Source organism: Leucoraja erinacea, chromosome 34 (assembly GCF_028641065.1).
Source record: "Leucoraja erinacea ecotype New England chromosome 34, Leri_hhj_1, whole genome shotgun sequence".
NCBI lineage: Eukaryota > Metazoa > Chordata > Chondrichthyes > Rajiformes > Rajidae > Leucoraja > Leucoraja erinaceus.
The window spans coordinates 13669720-13684754 of record NC_073410.1 but is presented as its reverse complement, the minus strand read 5'-3'; the positions used below and the strand labels follow the sequence as shown (position 1 = coordinate 13684754).

The 15035-nt window shown below is 42.0% G+C and overlaps 1 protein-coding gene and 1 long non-coding RNA gene across 4 annotated transcripts; one reads left to right on the top strand and one right to left on the bottom strand.

Annotated features, from left to right (window-relative positions):
- Window positions 1-633: 633 nt before the first annotated feature.
- zgc:112285 (uncharacterized protein LOC561476 homolog) lies at window positions 634-9551 on the top strand. The gene is made up of 6 exons (XM_055661890.1): window positions 634-799; window positions 2207-2316; window positions 3726-3820; window positions 5201-5481; window positions 7462-7625; window positions 9356-9551. The coding sequence occupies exons 1-6, from the start codon at window positions 703-705 to the stop codon at window positions 9533-9535; spliced, it is 927 nt and encodes a 308-aa protein (XP_055517865.1). The 5' UTR covers window positions 634-702; the 3' UTR covers window positions 9536-9551.
- On the bottom strand, window positions 7097-15030 carry LOC129713033 (uncharacterized). 3 transcript variants are annotated; one of them, XR_008726172.1, is made up of 2 exons: window positions 14934-15030; window positions 7097-11295 (listed from the first exon to the last, which is right to left on the bottom strand). It is a non-coding gene; the product is annotated as an uncharacterized LOC129713033 (long non-coding RNA). The 3 variants fall into 3 exon arrangements; XR_008726174.1 differs by lacking the exon at window positions 14934-15030 and adding an exon at window positions 14808-14933; XR_008726173.1 differs by lacking the exon at window positions 14934-15030 and adding an exon at window positions 14419-14440.
- Window positions 15031-15035: the final 5 nt, after the last annotated feature.

Here is a 15035-nt window from a genome sequence, read left to right as displayed (position 1 = left end):
TTGACAATAGACAATAGGTGCAGGAGTAGGCCATTCGGCCCTTCGAGCCATCCCCGCCATTCAATGTGATCATGGCATATCATCCCCAATCAGTACCCCGTTCCTGCCTTCTCCCCCATATCTAGTGACTCCGCTATCTTTAAGAGCCCTCTCTGGCTCTCTCTTGAAAGCATCCAAAGAACCTGCCTCCACCGCCCTCTGAGGCAGAGAATTCCACACACTCACAACTCTCTGTGAGAAAAAGTGTGTCCTCGTCTCCGTTCTAAATGGCTTACTCCTTTTACTTAAACTGTGGCTGGATTTGGATTCTGATTTGGAATCCTGGTGAGTGTTGCAGAGTGTAAAGTGACCTTTTTTGCTTTCACTTTATACCAGCTTCCACCCCCCCCCCCCCCCCCCCCCCCCTCCCTAAAATAACCTTCCAGAATGCAATACACGATGTCTGAACCCGTTGTTTGTGCATGATCATGGCTGAAGCTAATCTGACTGATTATGGGATCAGCTGACAAGCAGGTGAACGGGCCACCCAGAAGCGTCTGGGCCCATTCTAGTTCATGTTTTGATGTAGCGCTGTGGAGCAGGCTAATCCTGGAACAATGGTGGCATGGAGTCACATGAAGGACTCTGTGAACTCTGCACTTATATAAATGACGGAGCACAGGCAGGGATGTTTTGGAGTCACACGATGGATGGTTGCTGAACATGTTGGATCAGAGTGTGCCTCTGATTGTCCTCCTACTAACTGTATCTCCTGCCTTTCACTTGGGGAATGGTCTTCAGCACAAAATTGGATACCTCGGTAAGAGCAGTGAAGTTGTCGTCTCAATGAAAAATAGACTCATTTCCTAACCTAAATAATGCTAATGTCGATCAACAGTCAGATCATGAACTTTGAGTGTCACTACCACTGCCACACGGCTCCAGGATTAACTCCGGTTCGATTCTGACCTCCGAGTGCTATCTGTGTGGAGTTTGCTCGTTCTCCCAGTCACCACATAGGATTCCTTCAGGTGCTCCAGTTTCTTCTCTCATCCCAGAGAAGCAGGTTGGTAAGTTAAGTGACTGCTGCAAATTGAAGGTAAGTGGGAAGGGAATTAAAAATAAGGACATTGGTGGACATATGAGAGAGAATATGTTGTAATTCTACAGGGGAATAAGATGAGGGAATAATGGACTGAAGCTATTACTCTGTTTAATGTCATTAACACGATGAGTCAATGGTCTTTCCTTTGTATGGTAATAAATAAGGTCAAAGAGAGATATGGTACAAACAGGCTCGCTGCCCACAGAGTCTGCACTAACCAGCAAACAGACTAATCTTATTCTAGTACATTGGATTCTCCTCACAATTCCATCACCTCCACTCCCATCTCCAAAGTCTACCACTCACCTACAGAATAGGGGCAATTTATGGAGCTCAATTAACCGACCAGCCACCATGCGGTTAGGACGTGAGTGGAAACTGGAGCATCCAGAGAAATTCATTTGTTAGCAGGGAGAATGTGCACAGACAAAACTTGAGGTCAGTATTGGACCTGGGCTGCTGGAGCAATGAGGCAGCAACTCTACCAGCTGCACCATTGGGCATAGAATTATATCACGTTTACAGCACTGCCAAGGGTAATGGTGGAAGGAGAAACAATAGTGGCTGAAGACACTTTCAGATGGGCATGGTCGCAGGATGTAGGTGAGGCACTAAACGAGTCCTCTGTATCTGTATTCACAAGATCATGTGCAGGCAGAAGGGATTTGTTTGTCAGCATCGTATTTGGCACAGATATTGTAGGATGAAGGGCTTGTCTTGTGCTGAACTGTTCTATGTTCAATGTCACCATCCTATTCACCTCAACTACTCAGTGTGACAGTGTGTGCCACATTCTTGCCAAACTCTAGATAATGAAGTCTCTCTAGAATTCACTCGTGGGTAATTTAGTGACTGCCCTGTACTTTTGGCTCTAGCTTTGGGATCGTCCACCTATGTTCTCCCTATCAAACCCTTTCACAATCTCAAAACCCTACCAATTTCTTCTCTGTCTTTTAATTATCTAACCCCTGCCTGTTCAGTCGTTCCAGTTTGGCATCGTGTACACAGATCACTGGATTGATAAAGTTGACTGCAGAGAAGGAATGGGTCACATTTTGGATCGAGATCCTTCTCCTCTCCACAGGGTGCCTTGCTGATATCTATATTCATTGTTTTTTTCAGACTGGCCAGGGGATTGCGGTGTCCCACTGTTCTCGCCCAATGTAGTTGGAAGGATCGTATCTGGGAACGAGGCACGTCCACACTCATGGCCATGGCAGGTCTCTCTGCAGGTAAACAGCCCAACAAGGCACGGTGCCACATGGATATGGGATCTTCTTCCAGAGGCTACTCTGGCTTTTATAACACCACCGTCAGCTCCCTCATTGAGCTCATCAGATTCTCTTTCTTGCTGTTTTAAATATATAAATCCTTTTTAAAAGTTATAAATTCTGCTTCCAAAAGCATTTCTGATTATACTTTGGGGAAAAAAAATCTCCTACACTCTCAAGTTCCTATTATATATTGGACTGTAGCCCCCTGGTTCCAATGTGGCTTCTAGTAGAATTGAACTTTCTCTCTTCACCATAGCAAAACCCTTTATAATTTGGAAGGCTTTCGTAATTCTCGTGAGAGACACAGGAGGCTGCAGATGCTGGACTTGCTCCAGTTTTCTTAAGAGTCTTTTGTTCTAAGCAGGAGTTAGACAATAACAAATACCGTGAAGTATATTTGAGAGAAACTGCATAATGCTGGACTTCTCTCCAGCGGCCTCTGCAGCCCGTCCGTTTTTTATTATTTTCTTAAGATTTCTTTTGTTCTAAGCAGGAGACCCGACCTTTTCTTGACAATAGGACAAATACCGTGAAGTCGCGGGGCTGGCCGAGTCCGGAGCAGGTGGAGCGGTGGAGGAGCGCTTTGCTGCTGCTGAGAAACTTGGTTGGAGGCTATAAGTGTTGCTGCTTCTGTCGATATTGACCCCTCACTGGCCACAGAGTCAGAGGAATACAATATTACCTAGGGATTAGAGTAGAGACATCCTATTTGTTCCTTTATTTCTGGATTATTTCTGGATTATTTCTGAAATAGATCCAAGAATTGGAAGGCAAAGTGTGCTTTGTGGCTTTTAAAGTCATAGATGAAATAATGTTATACAGCCTCATAAGAACATAAGAAAATAAGAGCAGGAAGAGCGTACTTGGCCACTCAAACTTGTCTTATCGAATCCACATCACAAGATTTGAAATTGTTCAGCTTGAGCTGAACACACTTCTCAACATCTGCTTGCAATGCAATCCCATTAAAACATAGAGCATGGGATATTATGATCATGTCTGATCTACCCCAGGCCCCATCTCCCCTCATCCTTCTAAACAAAAGTGAGTACATGCCTAGAGCCATCAAACGCTCATCATATGTTAACCATAACGATCCCAGGATTCTGTAAGTGAGTCACTTGCTGAATGTTGACGAGCATTTGAACTGCTCTTGTGGCTGTGATTTATGCCATTGATTCAGTTGGAATTCCGGTCAGCAGTATTCCCAAAGATATTATTGGTGACCTCTCCTTATAGAAATGCCATTGAATGTCAAGGGTAAATGGTGAGATTTTTTCGTTGATAATGGTCATGGGAGGAGTAAATATTATTTGCAACTTATCAGTCCACTAATGCTGTAGTTACAAGCTTTTCTCTCTTGCTAGGTGCGTCCTAGAGGGAGTCGGTCCTATAGTCACGTCTGTGGTGGGACACTCATTCACAGTCACTGGATCCTGACTGCAGCACATTGCTTTCAAAAGTAAGCAAACAAAGGTTTGAGGCAAAGTGTTTGAATAACATACCATAAAAGGGTGAAGATTGCATGCATTATTCAATCAGGCAGAAGGGTGATAGATATAGGGAGTTAGATAGAGCTCTAGGGGCTGGTGGAATCAAGGAATATGGGGAGAATGCAGGCACGGGTTATTGATTGGGGACGATCAGCCATGATTGCAATGAATGGCGGTGCTGGCTCGAAGGGCTGAATGGCCTCCTCCTGCACCTATTTTCTATGTTTCTATTTTCTATGGTGCAGGTAAACATATACTTGCATTTAACTGCATACAAAGTTGGTGAGGCTTTGAGCCCAGTACTTAGCTGGGGGCATGATCATAGCTGGAGCTCCCTATATTGGGAATTTTTGTACCCTTGACCTGAGTGCGATCAGGGGCAAATTTACAGCCCTCAAAACACAGATTCACGGAGAGGAGTTCAGACTGATGTAGTGGCTTGCATCCTACTTGAGGAAGGACATTATTGCTATTGAGGGAGTACAGCATAGGTTCACCAGGTTAATTCCCGGAATGGCGGGACTGACATATGATGAAATAATGGGTCGACTGGTTCTTGTATTCACTGGAAATTTAGAAGGATGAGAGGTAATCTTATAGAAACATGTAAAATTCTTAAAGGATTGGACAGGCTAGATGCAGGAAAAATGTTCCCGCTGTTGGGGTGGTCCAGAACCAGAGGTCATAGTTTAAGAAGAAAGGGTAAGCCATTTAGGACTGAGATGAGGAAAATCTTTTTCACCCAGAGAGTTGCGAATCTGTGGAATTCTCTGCCACAGAAGGCAGTGGAGGCCAATTCACTGGATATTTTCAAGAGAGAGTTATATTTAGCTCTTAGTGCTAAAGGAATCAAGGAATATGGGGAAAAAGCAGGAACTGATATTAGATGATCAGGCATGATCATATTGAATGCCAAGAAGAACAGCCAATTGCTACCTGGTCAACAGTGTTGGACTACAGGTTGGGGTGCTGGCTTGAAGGGCTGAATAGCCTACTCCTGCGCATATTTTTCTATGGATGCCCATGGGTTTGAGATCATCCTCCTGCAACCTCCATGTTGTAGGACACAGTTTGTGGTCTTACATATGACTGGCCTAGGTTATTATTTTGTGGGGTTAAAGTTGACTAGAGGAAAGGCACAGTGGGGGCAAGGTTTCCAAGAATCCAGCATCCTACAAATAAATGAATGTGACTGTCCCACATGCAATGGTCAACATGACTGAGATACAGTGGTCGATGTACAGAAGGTTCTATTTATATTTAGTTTTGCTGGATAATTCAATAATTCTCACTTTAGACTGTTTATCTTTGAAGCTTTGACTCTTGACTCAAACCATTGTCCGTTCCAGAGGGAATGCAGTGGACACCGCTGACTGGCGTATTGTCCTTGGGAAACACAACCTGCATCATTCAGAACGTAACCAGAAGATTTATCGTGTGAAAAAAATTTACAGACATGAACACTTCCGCTACCAGCTCCACAGTGAGATTGAGAATGACATTGCCATGGTCAAGTCAGCGGTGGACATTTCACAAAGCAGCTACATCCGATATGCTTGCATGCCCAAGAAGAACAGCCAATTGCTACCTGGTCAACAGTGTTGGACTACAGGTTGGGGTGCTACCAGAGGTAAGAGAACAGATTAAGGAACCAGGATGAATGAGTGTCAACAAGATACAATTAATTTGCCTCAAGCATAACTTCAAATCTACAACAGTGAGAGGTGGGGTTGGGTCACTTGTGTCATTGTAGTTTCCTGGAATTCGTCTGATGGCCCAGTGAGTCAAAGAGAATATTCTTGGATTTTTTTTTTGTTCCTAGTTGTTCGAGGTTTATTTTTCCTTGTTTATTTGCTTCTTTCAGAGAATGGAGCAGCTGGTTCGGTGGGCAATGTACTAAAGCAACACTATATCACAGCACTGACCAAGTTTGTTGGGCCACCTCATGTTTTACCTTTCCATTATTTCCAGAGAGCTATCAACTAAAGAGGTATAATCTTCTGCAAATCAACCTTGAGGATATTCGAACGTTTCAAAAATATCCGGCACATATTATTTGATAATGTTTCGTCTTTCATTTTTGTCTTTACAAGATTCATTAAAGTAATAATGTAAATTACAATTCAAAAGGAAAATTATCAAAATACAAGGCCGTCCCTCCTCCCCACTGTGTACTCAACTGATGGGTTGTACACTCATCGTGAAGGGTAAAGCTTGGACAAATATTATAACTTGGAGCCAATACATTATGGCAAATGGTGAACATTGGAATCGCCCATTTTCTTCTATCTTACCGGCAAAAATCCCTTGTCTTTTCATTGCGTGATTGTCATAAAAATCTGTGGAAAAGTGTGGATTTAGAAAACTCAACTTACTTATTAGGGGAAGCACGACAGACTATATATCCGATATCAGTGGATTGCTATTTTTCAGAGCAGAGAATTTCCATGTAGATGCAGACCATTTCGAAGATGTACCAAAAAGCAGGCTGACTTGGAATGGGCTATCTCGTGCAAAACTCCAATCTCTTAGGCATTCTAGATATGGCCGTGACTGTTGGTCCGCAGGGCGGCACAAGATCTAACAGCAAGCTCACTTCAGCTAGTCCCCTCCATTTAATCTACACGATTTTTCATTTCCATATATCTTTAAGAAGAAAAACACCAACCATACCCACGTCATCCTCTCCAGCACACACCAGCCTTCGCTATCATACTAACTCAGCTCCTTCCAGTGTTTCAAGCAGTCTATGTTCAACACAATGTGTTTAAAAAACATACTTATCACCTCCCAAAATAACACTTTTGAATGGTTTATACCCGTGTATCAATCCAAAGGAATGTTTGTTTCTACATTTCAGACTTGCATCATATTGACTGTGGACCATTCTGTCGTGCCGACTAAATGCTGGGCACTGGGAATGTCACAAACCCATCATCTAGTTTGTAGGAGTTTCTTCATTTCCTATTTTGGAGGTCTAGAGTTTGTGTATTTGAAACAAAAAATATAAAATTCTAGAAATGCTTAGCTGGTCAGGCAGTATCTGGAACTGGTGAGGCGGGGTTAACCTTTCAAGTCAAAGATCTTTAGCAAATCTTCACAAAACAATGTTCGTTTCTGGTACAGAAAAGAGAGTGATTAAAAAGGTGGTATGACGATGTGGATGATAAAGGAACCAGCAGAATCCTACTGGTTATGGATTCTACTGATTAAGCCTTGTTGTTGCAAAGACAGTACAAAGTTGCATTTCAACAGTACTTTATTTGTCACGTGTACCAAGCTACAGTGAAATTTATTTTTGTATACAGTTCAGTACAGGTATCACCATATATAATCACTTAGATATATCTTTGATAAGCATCATGGATACAGTACAAGTGTGTAGTGGTAGTGCATTTAGGCAGTATACAGAGTCACCAGGTTTGGCGCCGTTTTCAAGTCACAGTTGTTATAGGTGTAGAGATATTAAACTGACCATGAAGGCCTGTTGTTATGGCGGTGTTACAGGTTCGGCCTGGCCATTGATGTTCCTCACCGCACTCTGCCGCTACAGGCCACATCCAGTCCACGTGCTAGACCAGTCAGGTCTGATTTGTTCCTTTCTTTTCAGGACAAAGGGAAAATGTCACTTTATCTGAAGTGCTAAACCAAGCCAGACTGCCAATCATTGGACATCAGACCTGCAAAATGAAGAAGTTCTGGGGGGATCGAGTGCGTAACACAATGATTTGTGCTGGTTTTAAAGATACAGAAGAACCTCCTGCAGCTTGCCAGGTAATAGGAAGGGAGCAGGTTGTAGCTTAACATCACCTATTCCCCTCATTGGTGCCCCTTTTGTACTCTCTTATCATCCTTTTTAATAGACCAGACAGGCAAAGTTAATTTGAAGACACAAATTGCTGGAGTAAACTCTGCAGGTCAGGCAGCATCCCTGCAGAACATGGATAGGTAACGTTTGGGGTTGAGACTATTCTTCAGTTCCTTGTTTCTACAGTTAATTTGACGCTTAAAACGAAAGACAAAAATGTTTTGCAGAGATTTTTTCAATAGGTGTTCCTTCAGTCTAGCATCGAGCTCTGGGGCCAAAGAAATCCCTAGTTAGCTCCTCTGTATGACTAGAGTCTACTGTTTACCATCTGGGCAGTGTTGGAGAGTTCTCTTATTCTGCGGTGATTTCTTGGGATCAAGGATGACACCAATTCTGCGCATTCTGGAGTGGTTGATAAGGTTCATGTGGGATCTATACTCTGCTGCAGACAGGGCAGGAGATACTTGATGGGGTAGACACATGGACATTTTGGGAGATGTTGCATTCCTTTTGCCTTTTACGCTGGGCTTCTGTGTGCCAGTGACAAATGGACTCAAGGCTCTCAATGGAATCTCTAATTCCCCATACCATCTTAAGCAGCCAGGGGTACCCGCTGGTTGGTGAACATGTTACATATTTACAAGAAACTATTGAGAATATCTTTGATTATATTTTCCCAGTCACCTTGCAATCACTTTCTGTGACCAATTTCAGAATAGAGGGCTTGTTTTGGGAATCTGGTGATAAGCATTCGAACAACGCCCTATTCTCTAGAGGTGACTGAATGTTACCAGGGCATCTATGCTAGGGTTGTTAACCTAATAAAGGTTGCTAATTTTAATTTGATTATCCCACCAATGGATTTGGAAGATTATACAGAGACGTTGGTGGGTATCTCTCCAGTGCTCTGAGGTGTCTGTTATAGTCTGAGATGAACAAGTGGGTGTGGATCACTGCTGCCCAGTACATCATGAGATTTGACTATGAAGTCATGATCTTTTCTGTGATGGAACACTGAAAGCAATGGTGGTTTTCAACATCAATGTCTACCTGTTAGTTTGGTTTAGAGATACAGCGCGGAGTTTAGAGACCAACCAGGTCCGTGCCGACCTGAAATCCCCACACATTAACTCTATCCTACACCCACTAGGGACAATTTATACATTTACCAAGCCAATTAACCTACAAACCTGTACGTCTTTGGAGTGTGGGAGGAAACCAGAAGATCTTGGAGAAAACCCCACGCAGATCACAGGGAGAACGTACAAATTCCTTACAGACAGCACCAATAGTCAGGATCGAACCCGGGTCTCTGGCGCTGCATTCGCTGCAAGGCAGCAACTCTACCGCTGAGCTACTGTGACCGCCAAAAGGTGTCTTGCAAGATATAAGGAGCAGTCCGTGATTTGCAGGGCCTCATCATGCACCTTTAATGTTAGAATGAAGTATTGTACATGACCTTTAGAACATAGAACAGTGTAGTTCCCAAGCAGGACCTTCAGTGTCTGTGCACAGTGTCTGTGCACAATGTCTGTGCCAAACATGATGCTGAGGCCGACTCTTATGTACCTGCACAGAGAACATAGAACAGCGCCTTCAGCCTACAAGGTTCACTGAATGTGATGAAGAGCCACTGGGATTCACTGTGTATGATTGTATTGTTCTGGGATTGACCGCACTGTGTCTTGTGTTTCAGGGGGACTCTGGTGGCCCACTTCTCTGTCAGCATGGCTCGGATAAGTGGGAGGTTCACGGTGTGGTCAGCTTTGGGCCGACTGGCTGCATTGTTGAAAATAAGCCCAGTGTATTTACCAGAACCACTGCCTACTTCCCCTGGATTGAGAAAACAAGGATATGGGATTACTTCTTAGACTGAAGATAAGGCCAAAGATGCCTCCGTTCTCAATTCAATTTCATTCAGAATAAAAAGAACTGTTTTACACAAAAATAAATGCTTTTGAAGGAAACTGTGTTGGCTGTCTTTGAATGTATGTCCCAGTGAGCTGTGGGTGTATATTGAAAGCTTGAAGGAAGGGTGAATGTACGTCAAGGGGAAGAACAACAAAGATGGATCAAAACACTTTACACCCAAATAAGTGTTCAGAAATAGTCACATTTGTAATATTCGGAAGCTAACCAAAGGGACAAAGAATCAGTTGGTTGCAATTAATTTAGTGAATCTCAAACCAGCTCTTAATATTTGCAAACCAGTCATCAGAAAGCTAGACTCTACCTCACACATGTTCAAATTTGAATCTAATGCAAATATGATACAACACACATAACAAATTGTAAGAGAAGCCTTCTCAGTTTGGTGATAAAATGGTTTGTTATTAATGGCCACTAATAACGTTGCGATCATTTTATGTTGCTTCATGCAGCAAATCTTTTTGCAGCAATCATTTTGCAGCAAATGCAAAGTTTTGTGTTAGGACCTCCAGAAATGATTAAAATCGATCTTGCAGCCACAAGATACTCCAACTAACAATGTAGGGATTGTAGTATGCTGTTAATCCATCGACATTCTTTGCAATATGACCTTCCCTGTTACCACATTGCACACATGAGCTGTAAAGTCGCCATTTTGAGTGATACTTAAAGGCAGCCTGCAATTCTTAAATAGGTGGTGCAGTGCGTCTGCAATAAATGGTGAAAAGCTGCAATAAACCAAAGTTCCTAACGGAAAAATAAAGTTCATTGAATTGAATTGAAATTGGGAAGTGAATTTGTGCTGAAATACTGAACAATGATTGAACTCGCAAGTGTTCACTGATAGTGCATTGGGTGCGTTAGTTGGAACAATTTGGAAGATGAGGGAACGTTTGTATCCACTGCAAGACAGACGTACAACCGAACAGCATTAGAAATAGGAACGAGTGGAGCTCATTGGTGGTAATGTATCTCCAAATGACGGAATTCTCTTCAAGAAATTGTTTAATATCCTTGCACAAGCCACCAAAGTGGGGGAGTTTAATTTAAAAGAGGAACATCTCACCAACTGCATCACTTAACTATGAGTAAATTCACATTACCATCCACCAACAGTCAGCATCACATCAGTAATTCATTAAATACAAGACACAAGAAACAGCTGATGGTGGAATCTTGCACAGAATTCAAAATATTGGAGTAACTCAGCAGGTCAGGAAGCATCTCTGGGGTACATGGATAAGTGACATTTCGGGTCTGAGCCTGGAAGGCTCCTAACCCCAAGCATTGTCTACCCATGTCCATAAGAGATGCTGTCAGACCTGCTCAGTTACTCCAGCACTTTGTGTTCAATTAATTTGCGTTAACTAGTCTTCACATAAAGTTCTGTTGCAAGCCTTCTTGGACCTACAACTCAACACACAGACCATATGCCTTTGATTGCTACAGTCAATGTTGTTCATATTTTGCTCGGAGGATGTATGGTGCCTCTGGCAATCAGGATTCAGTGACAGGGCCTTCTGTGAGCTTTGGAATTGTTCCCTGCAGGCACATGGGAAACATGGCTTTTTGCTCCTTGCCTATTCCCACTTTCCCTCCTCCTCCTTAATTCAGTGTTTTTGTTTCAGTCTTCTCTGGTTTCTGTTCATTCTTCTGGTTATGTTCATATCCCCAGAGGAAACTCTTCCTGCTACAGACAAGCCATGACTAGAAATAAAAATCCAAATACTGTAAATGCCGGCGATCAAATAAAAACAGAAAATGCTGGAATCACTCAGCGTGCCTGGCAGAATCTTAAGAAAGAGAAACGAGAGTTAATATTTCAGGTCAAATGGTCTTCATCAGATCTTCTGTCAGGATTCTCAACCTGAAATGTGAACTCTGTTTCCTTTCCCACAGATGCTGCCTGACCTGTTGAATGTTTCCAACATTTTCTGTCTTTACACCTGTAAATAACTTGCTTCAAAGTTAGCCTTTAAAATTATTTCAAAATATATCAAATAGTATACTATCCAATTACAGAAAACTGCCACCATTATGAATTTCACATACCACTTCACAAAATAACACAATAATAGCCAAAGATCTGCAAATATTGATTTTGTTTTTAATCTACAGACACTTCAAAGGACAGAAGGGTCTGACCCAAAATGTCATCTGTCCATTCCCTGCCTGGCCTGCTGAATTACTCCAGAACTTGTTTTGCTAAGATTCCAGCATCTACATTTCTTTCAAATGGTAGAAACCAAAATAAAGCAAGTAGTGTCCAATATTCTGACCCTAAACTCAAGAGGAATTGTTCACAAGATTTACTGGCAACATCTCCAGAACAGCGTGATGTTTTTCTGTAGGCAGTGAGGCCTCAAAGGAAGGGAAATTAACTATTGCTTACAATTTGCCTTAGATGTTGCAGTTGGTGTTTATTGTCGGCAACTCGGTTTTAGTTGTCAGGGATGAACCTGCAAACTGCATTCTTTATGCTAATAATGAACTGCCTAGCAACGCACCAATATTACGTAGTCAATGGTGAATGCAAATGTATTCAGCAACAGAGAGAACATACTCAAATAACCATATTTTGATGTTCTTATGAAACATTTTGCTATTTTTATGACATTAATTTCTAACTTTTTTATGTCCAGATCCCCCAAACCGAAACGCTGATCATCCTTCTATCTCCAAAGATGCTGCCTGATCCGCTGAGTTCCTCCAGCAGTTTGAGTTTTTGCTTCTCAAACTTTAATTTTGCTTCTCTCTGCAGATGCTGTTTGAACTACTGAGAATTCTGTAGCTTGAAGACACATGAGACTGCAGGCGCAGGAATCTTGAGCAAAATATTTATTGTACTTTTTTTTCCCTTCCAGCCTCCCTGCACCTTTCTTTGTATTTGGTCCTTTAGGTTTCATTTTATTTGTCCTGCTATAATTTTAGTCAGAAAATCAGAGTTTCCAAGTCCCAACTTAAGAGATGTGTGTGTATATTGTACAGAGTACCATAAAAATGTAATAAAATCAAACACCTTACAATTAAAAATAATTGACATTATTGTATATGCTTCTGAATTTTTTTTAACTTTCATGATAAACAATGAGTAAACAACTATTTGTCAAATAATGTGTCGGGAGATTAGGATTATCAGAACATACCACACACTTTACAATAAGACAGAGACATTTTCTTGATTACAGTTTAATAACAGTGAAAAAAATTAATACTTAAATTTTGGAAAAAAACAGCAACCCCCACAATTAAAATGTGGATTACGGAAATGACCGAGACCTTGCATTTTGAAAAAAATACGATTTGTATTAATTGACAAACCAGAATTATTTTCTAAACTATGGTTATTTATTGAAAAAAAAAAGTAAATTGGTTTAACACTAAATTAAAGTCACAACTTGACTTTTGGGTTGGATGAACAACTACACTCAACATCTCACGGATCTATCTCCATAATCTTTATATTTGTAATCTCCTTTCTTTCCTGCTTCTTTTTTTTTCTCTATTAGTTTACAGTTTCTCTTATCTCTTTCTTTCTGTTTCTATTCTTTAAAAAAAAACTTTAAAATTTGAAGCTGTGTAAGAACTTTGTAACTAGTTTGTCTTTTATTACTATTTGTACATATGCTTTTAATATTTAAAAAATAAATAAAATAATAATAATAATAATAATGTGTCAGGAGAAACTGCAGATGCTAGTTTAAAACAAAGACTGACATAAAAAGCGTAACTCAGGGGGTCAGTCTTTGCAGAAAAGGAAAAGGTCAAGATTCGGGTCAAGATTCTTCTTCAAACTGAGAGTCAGGGGAAAGGGAAACATGAGATATTGACGGTACCTAAGACAAATTAATGGAAGATATGCAGAAAACAGCAATAATCAAGGAAACGTGGAACCTACAATGGTACATTGTTGGCTGTGGGATATGTGATAACGAGCTATATTGACAGTGAAACTCAGCAGGCCAACAGTGAAACTGGTATGACGACTGGGGTGGTGGTGGGAGAGAGAGAGTTACTTGAAGTTAGAGAAAAATTCATACCGCTGGATTTTAAATAATGTGTAGGAAGGAACTGCAGATGCTAGTTTACATCGAAGATAGACACAAAATGCTGGAGTAACTCAGCGGAACAGGCAGTATCTCTGGAGAAAAGGAATGGGTGACGTTTCGGGTTGAGACCCTTCTTCAGACTGAGAGCAGGGGAGAGGAAGACTAGAGATATGGAAGGGTGAGGTGTGAAAATGACAGATCAAAGCAGTCGATGAACATGGAAATGTACGACGGTTCTACAATTGTTGGCTGGGGGGGGGGTGTCAACGGGGCACACAACCAGTAAAATTAATCAGGAGGACAGTGAAGCTAGTCGGAGAACTGGGGTTGGGGAGGGATGGAGAGAGGGGCAACAGGGTTACTTGAAGTTAGATAAATCAATATTCATACCGCAGGGGTGTAAGCGAAATATGAGGTGCTGTTCCTCCAATTTGCACTGGGCCTCACTCTGATACACAAAAATGCTGGAGAAACTCAGCGGGTGCAGCAGCATCTATGGAGCGAAAGAAATAGGCAACGTTTCGGGCCGAAACCCTTCAGTGTGGGAATGGGAGGGGGAGTGTTAGCAACCGAGAGATCTCAGTATGAAAGTCTACTCCTACGATGTCCTTCAAACCTTCACCTTGTAATATGAGTTAATGGGAGTTAAAGTGTTCGGCAATTTGCCGGGAGATCAGGTAGGGTTTGGCGGAATGATGCGGTGTTTTGAATAATAATGTGAGCTGATAAATAAACATCCTATAGCAGAGCTATGCTATGGGATCTTTGCTGCTAACCTCACCGTCATGGCGTCGAGCGGGGGTGGGCAAAGATCCTATCAAAGATGCTATAGGTCCAAAATATCGGGAATTATCGCGTTTGCTCGCTGAATTTAATCAAAAGTAAGTTAATAACGCCTTACTTTTGATGAAATTCAGCGAGCAAACGCGATAATTCCCGATGTTTTGGATCTTAAAATCACCACGGCAATTGTCAGCTGTTCACTTCCGCCGCTTTCTACCTTCAGTTCCCTCTTGTAATTACCTTACTTTCTATCTTTTATTTTGCCTGAAAATTTAGGTCGCTGTGCTTCACGGTCACCCCGACTAGCACAGAAAATTTCAGCTCAAAAATCGGCCGTTTTCCATGTTTTTAACGGGTGGGAAAGTGCGTGTTTCCCCATTCACTTACATGTACCAAACTGAGAGATGTCCTCCAGTTAAAATTTTCGGTCACGTGAGGGGGGATCTACGCTCATTTGACCTTTGGTGAAATCACCCTATAGCAGAGCTATAGGATCTTTGCTGATAACCTCACCGTCATGGCGTCGAGCGGGGGTGGGTGGCAACCGACTCATCACGTGACGCGCGCCGGAAAGCGCGCGCCGGGCTGCTGCTGCTGTAAAGTGTCGCGCGGGCG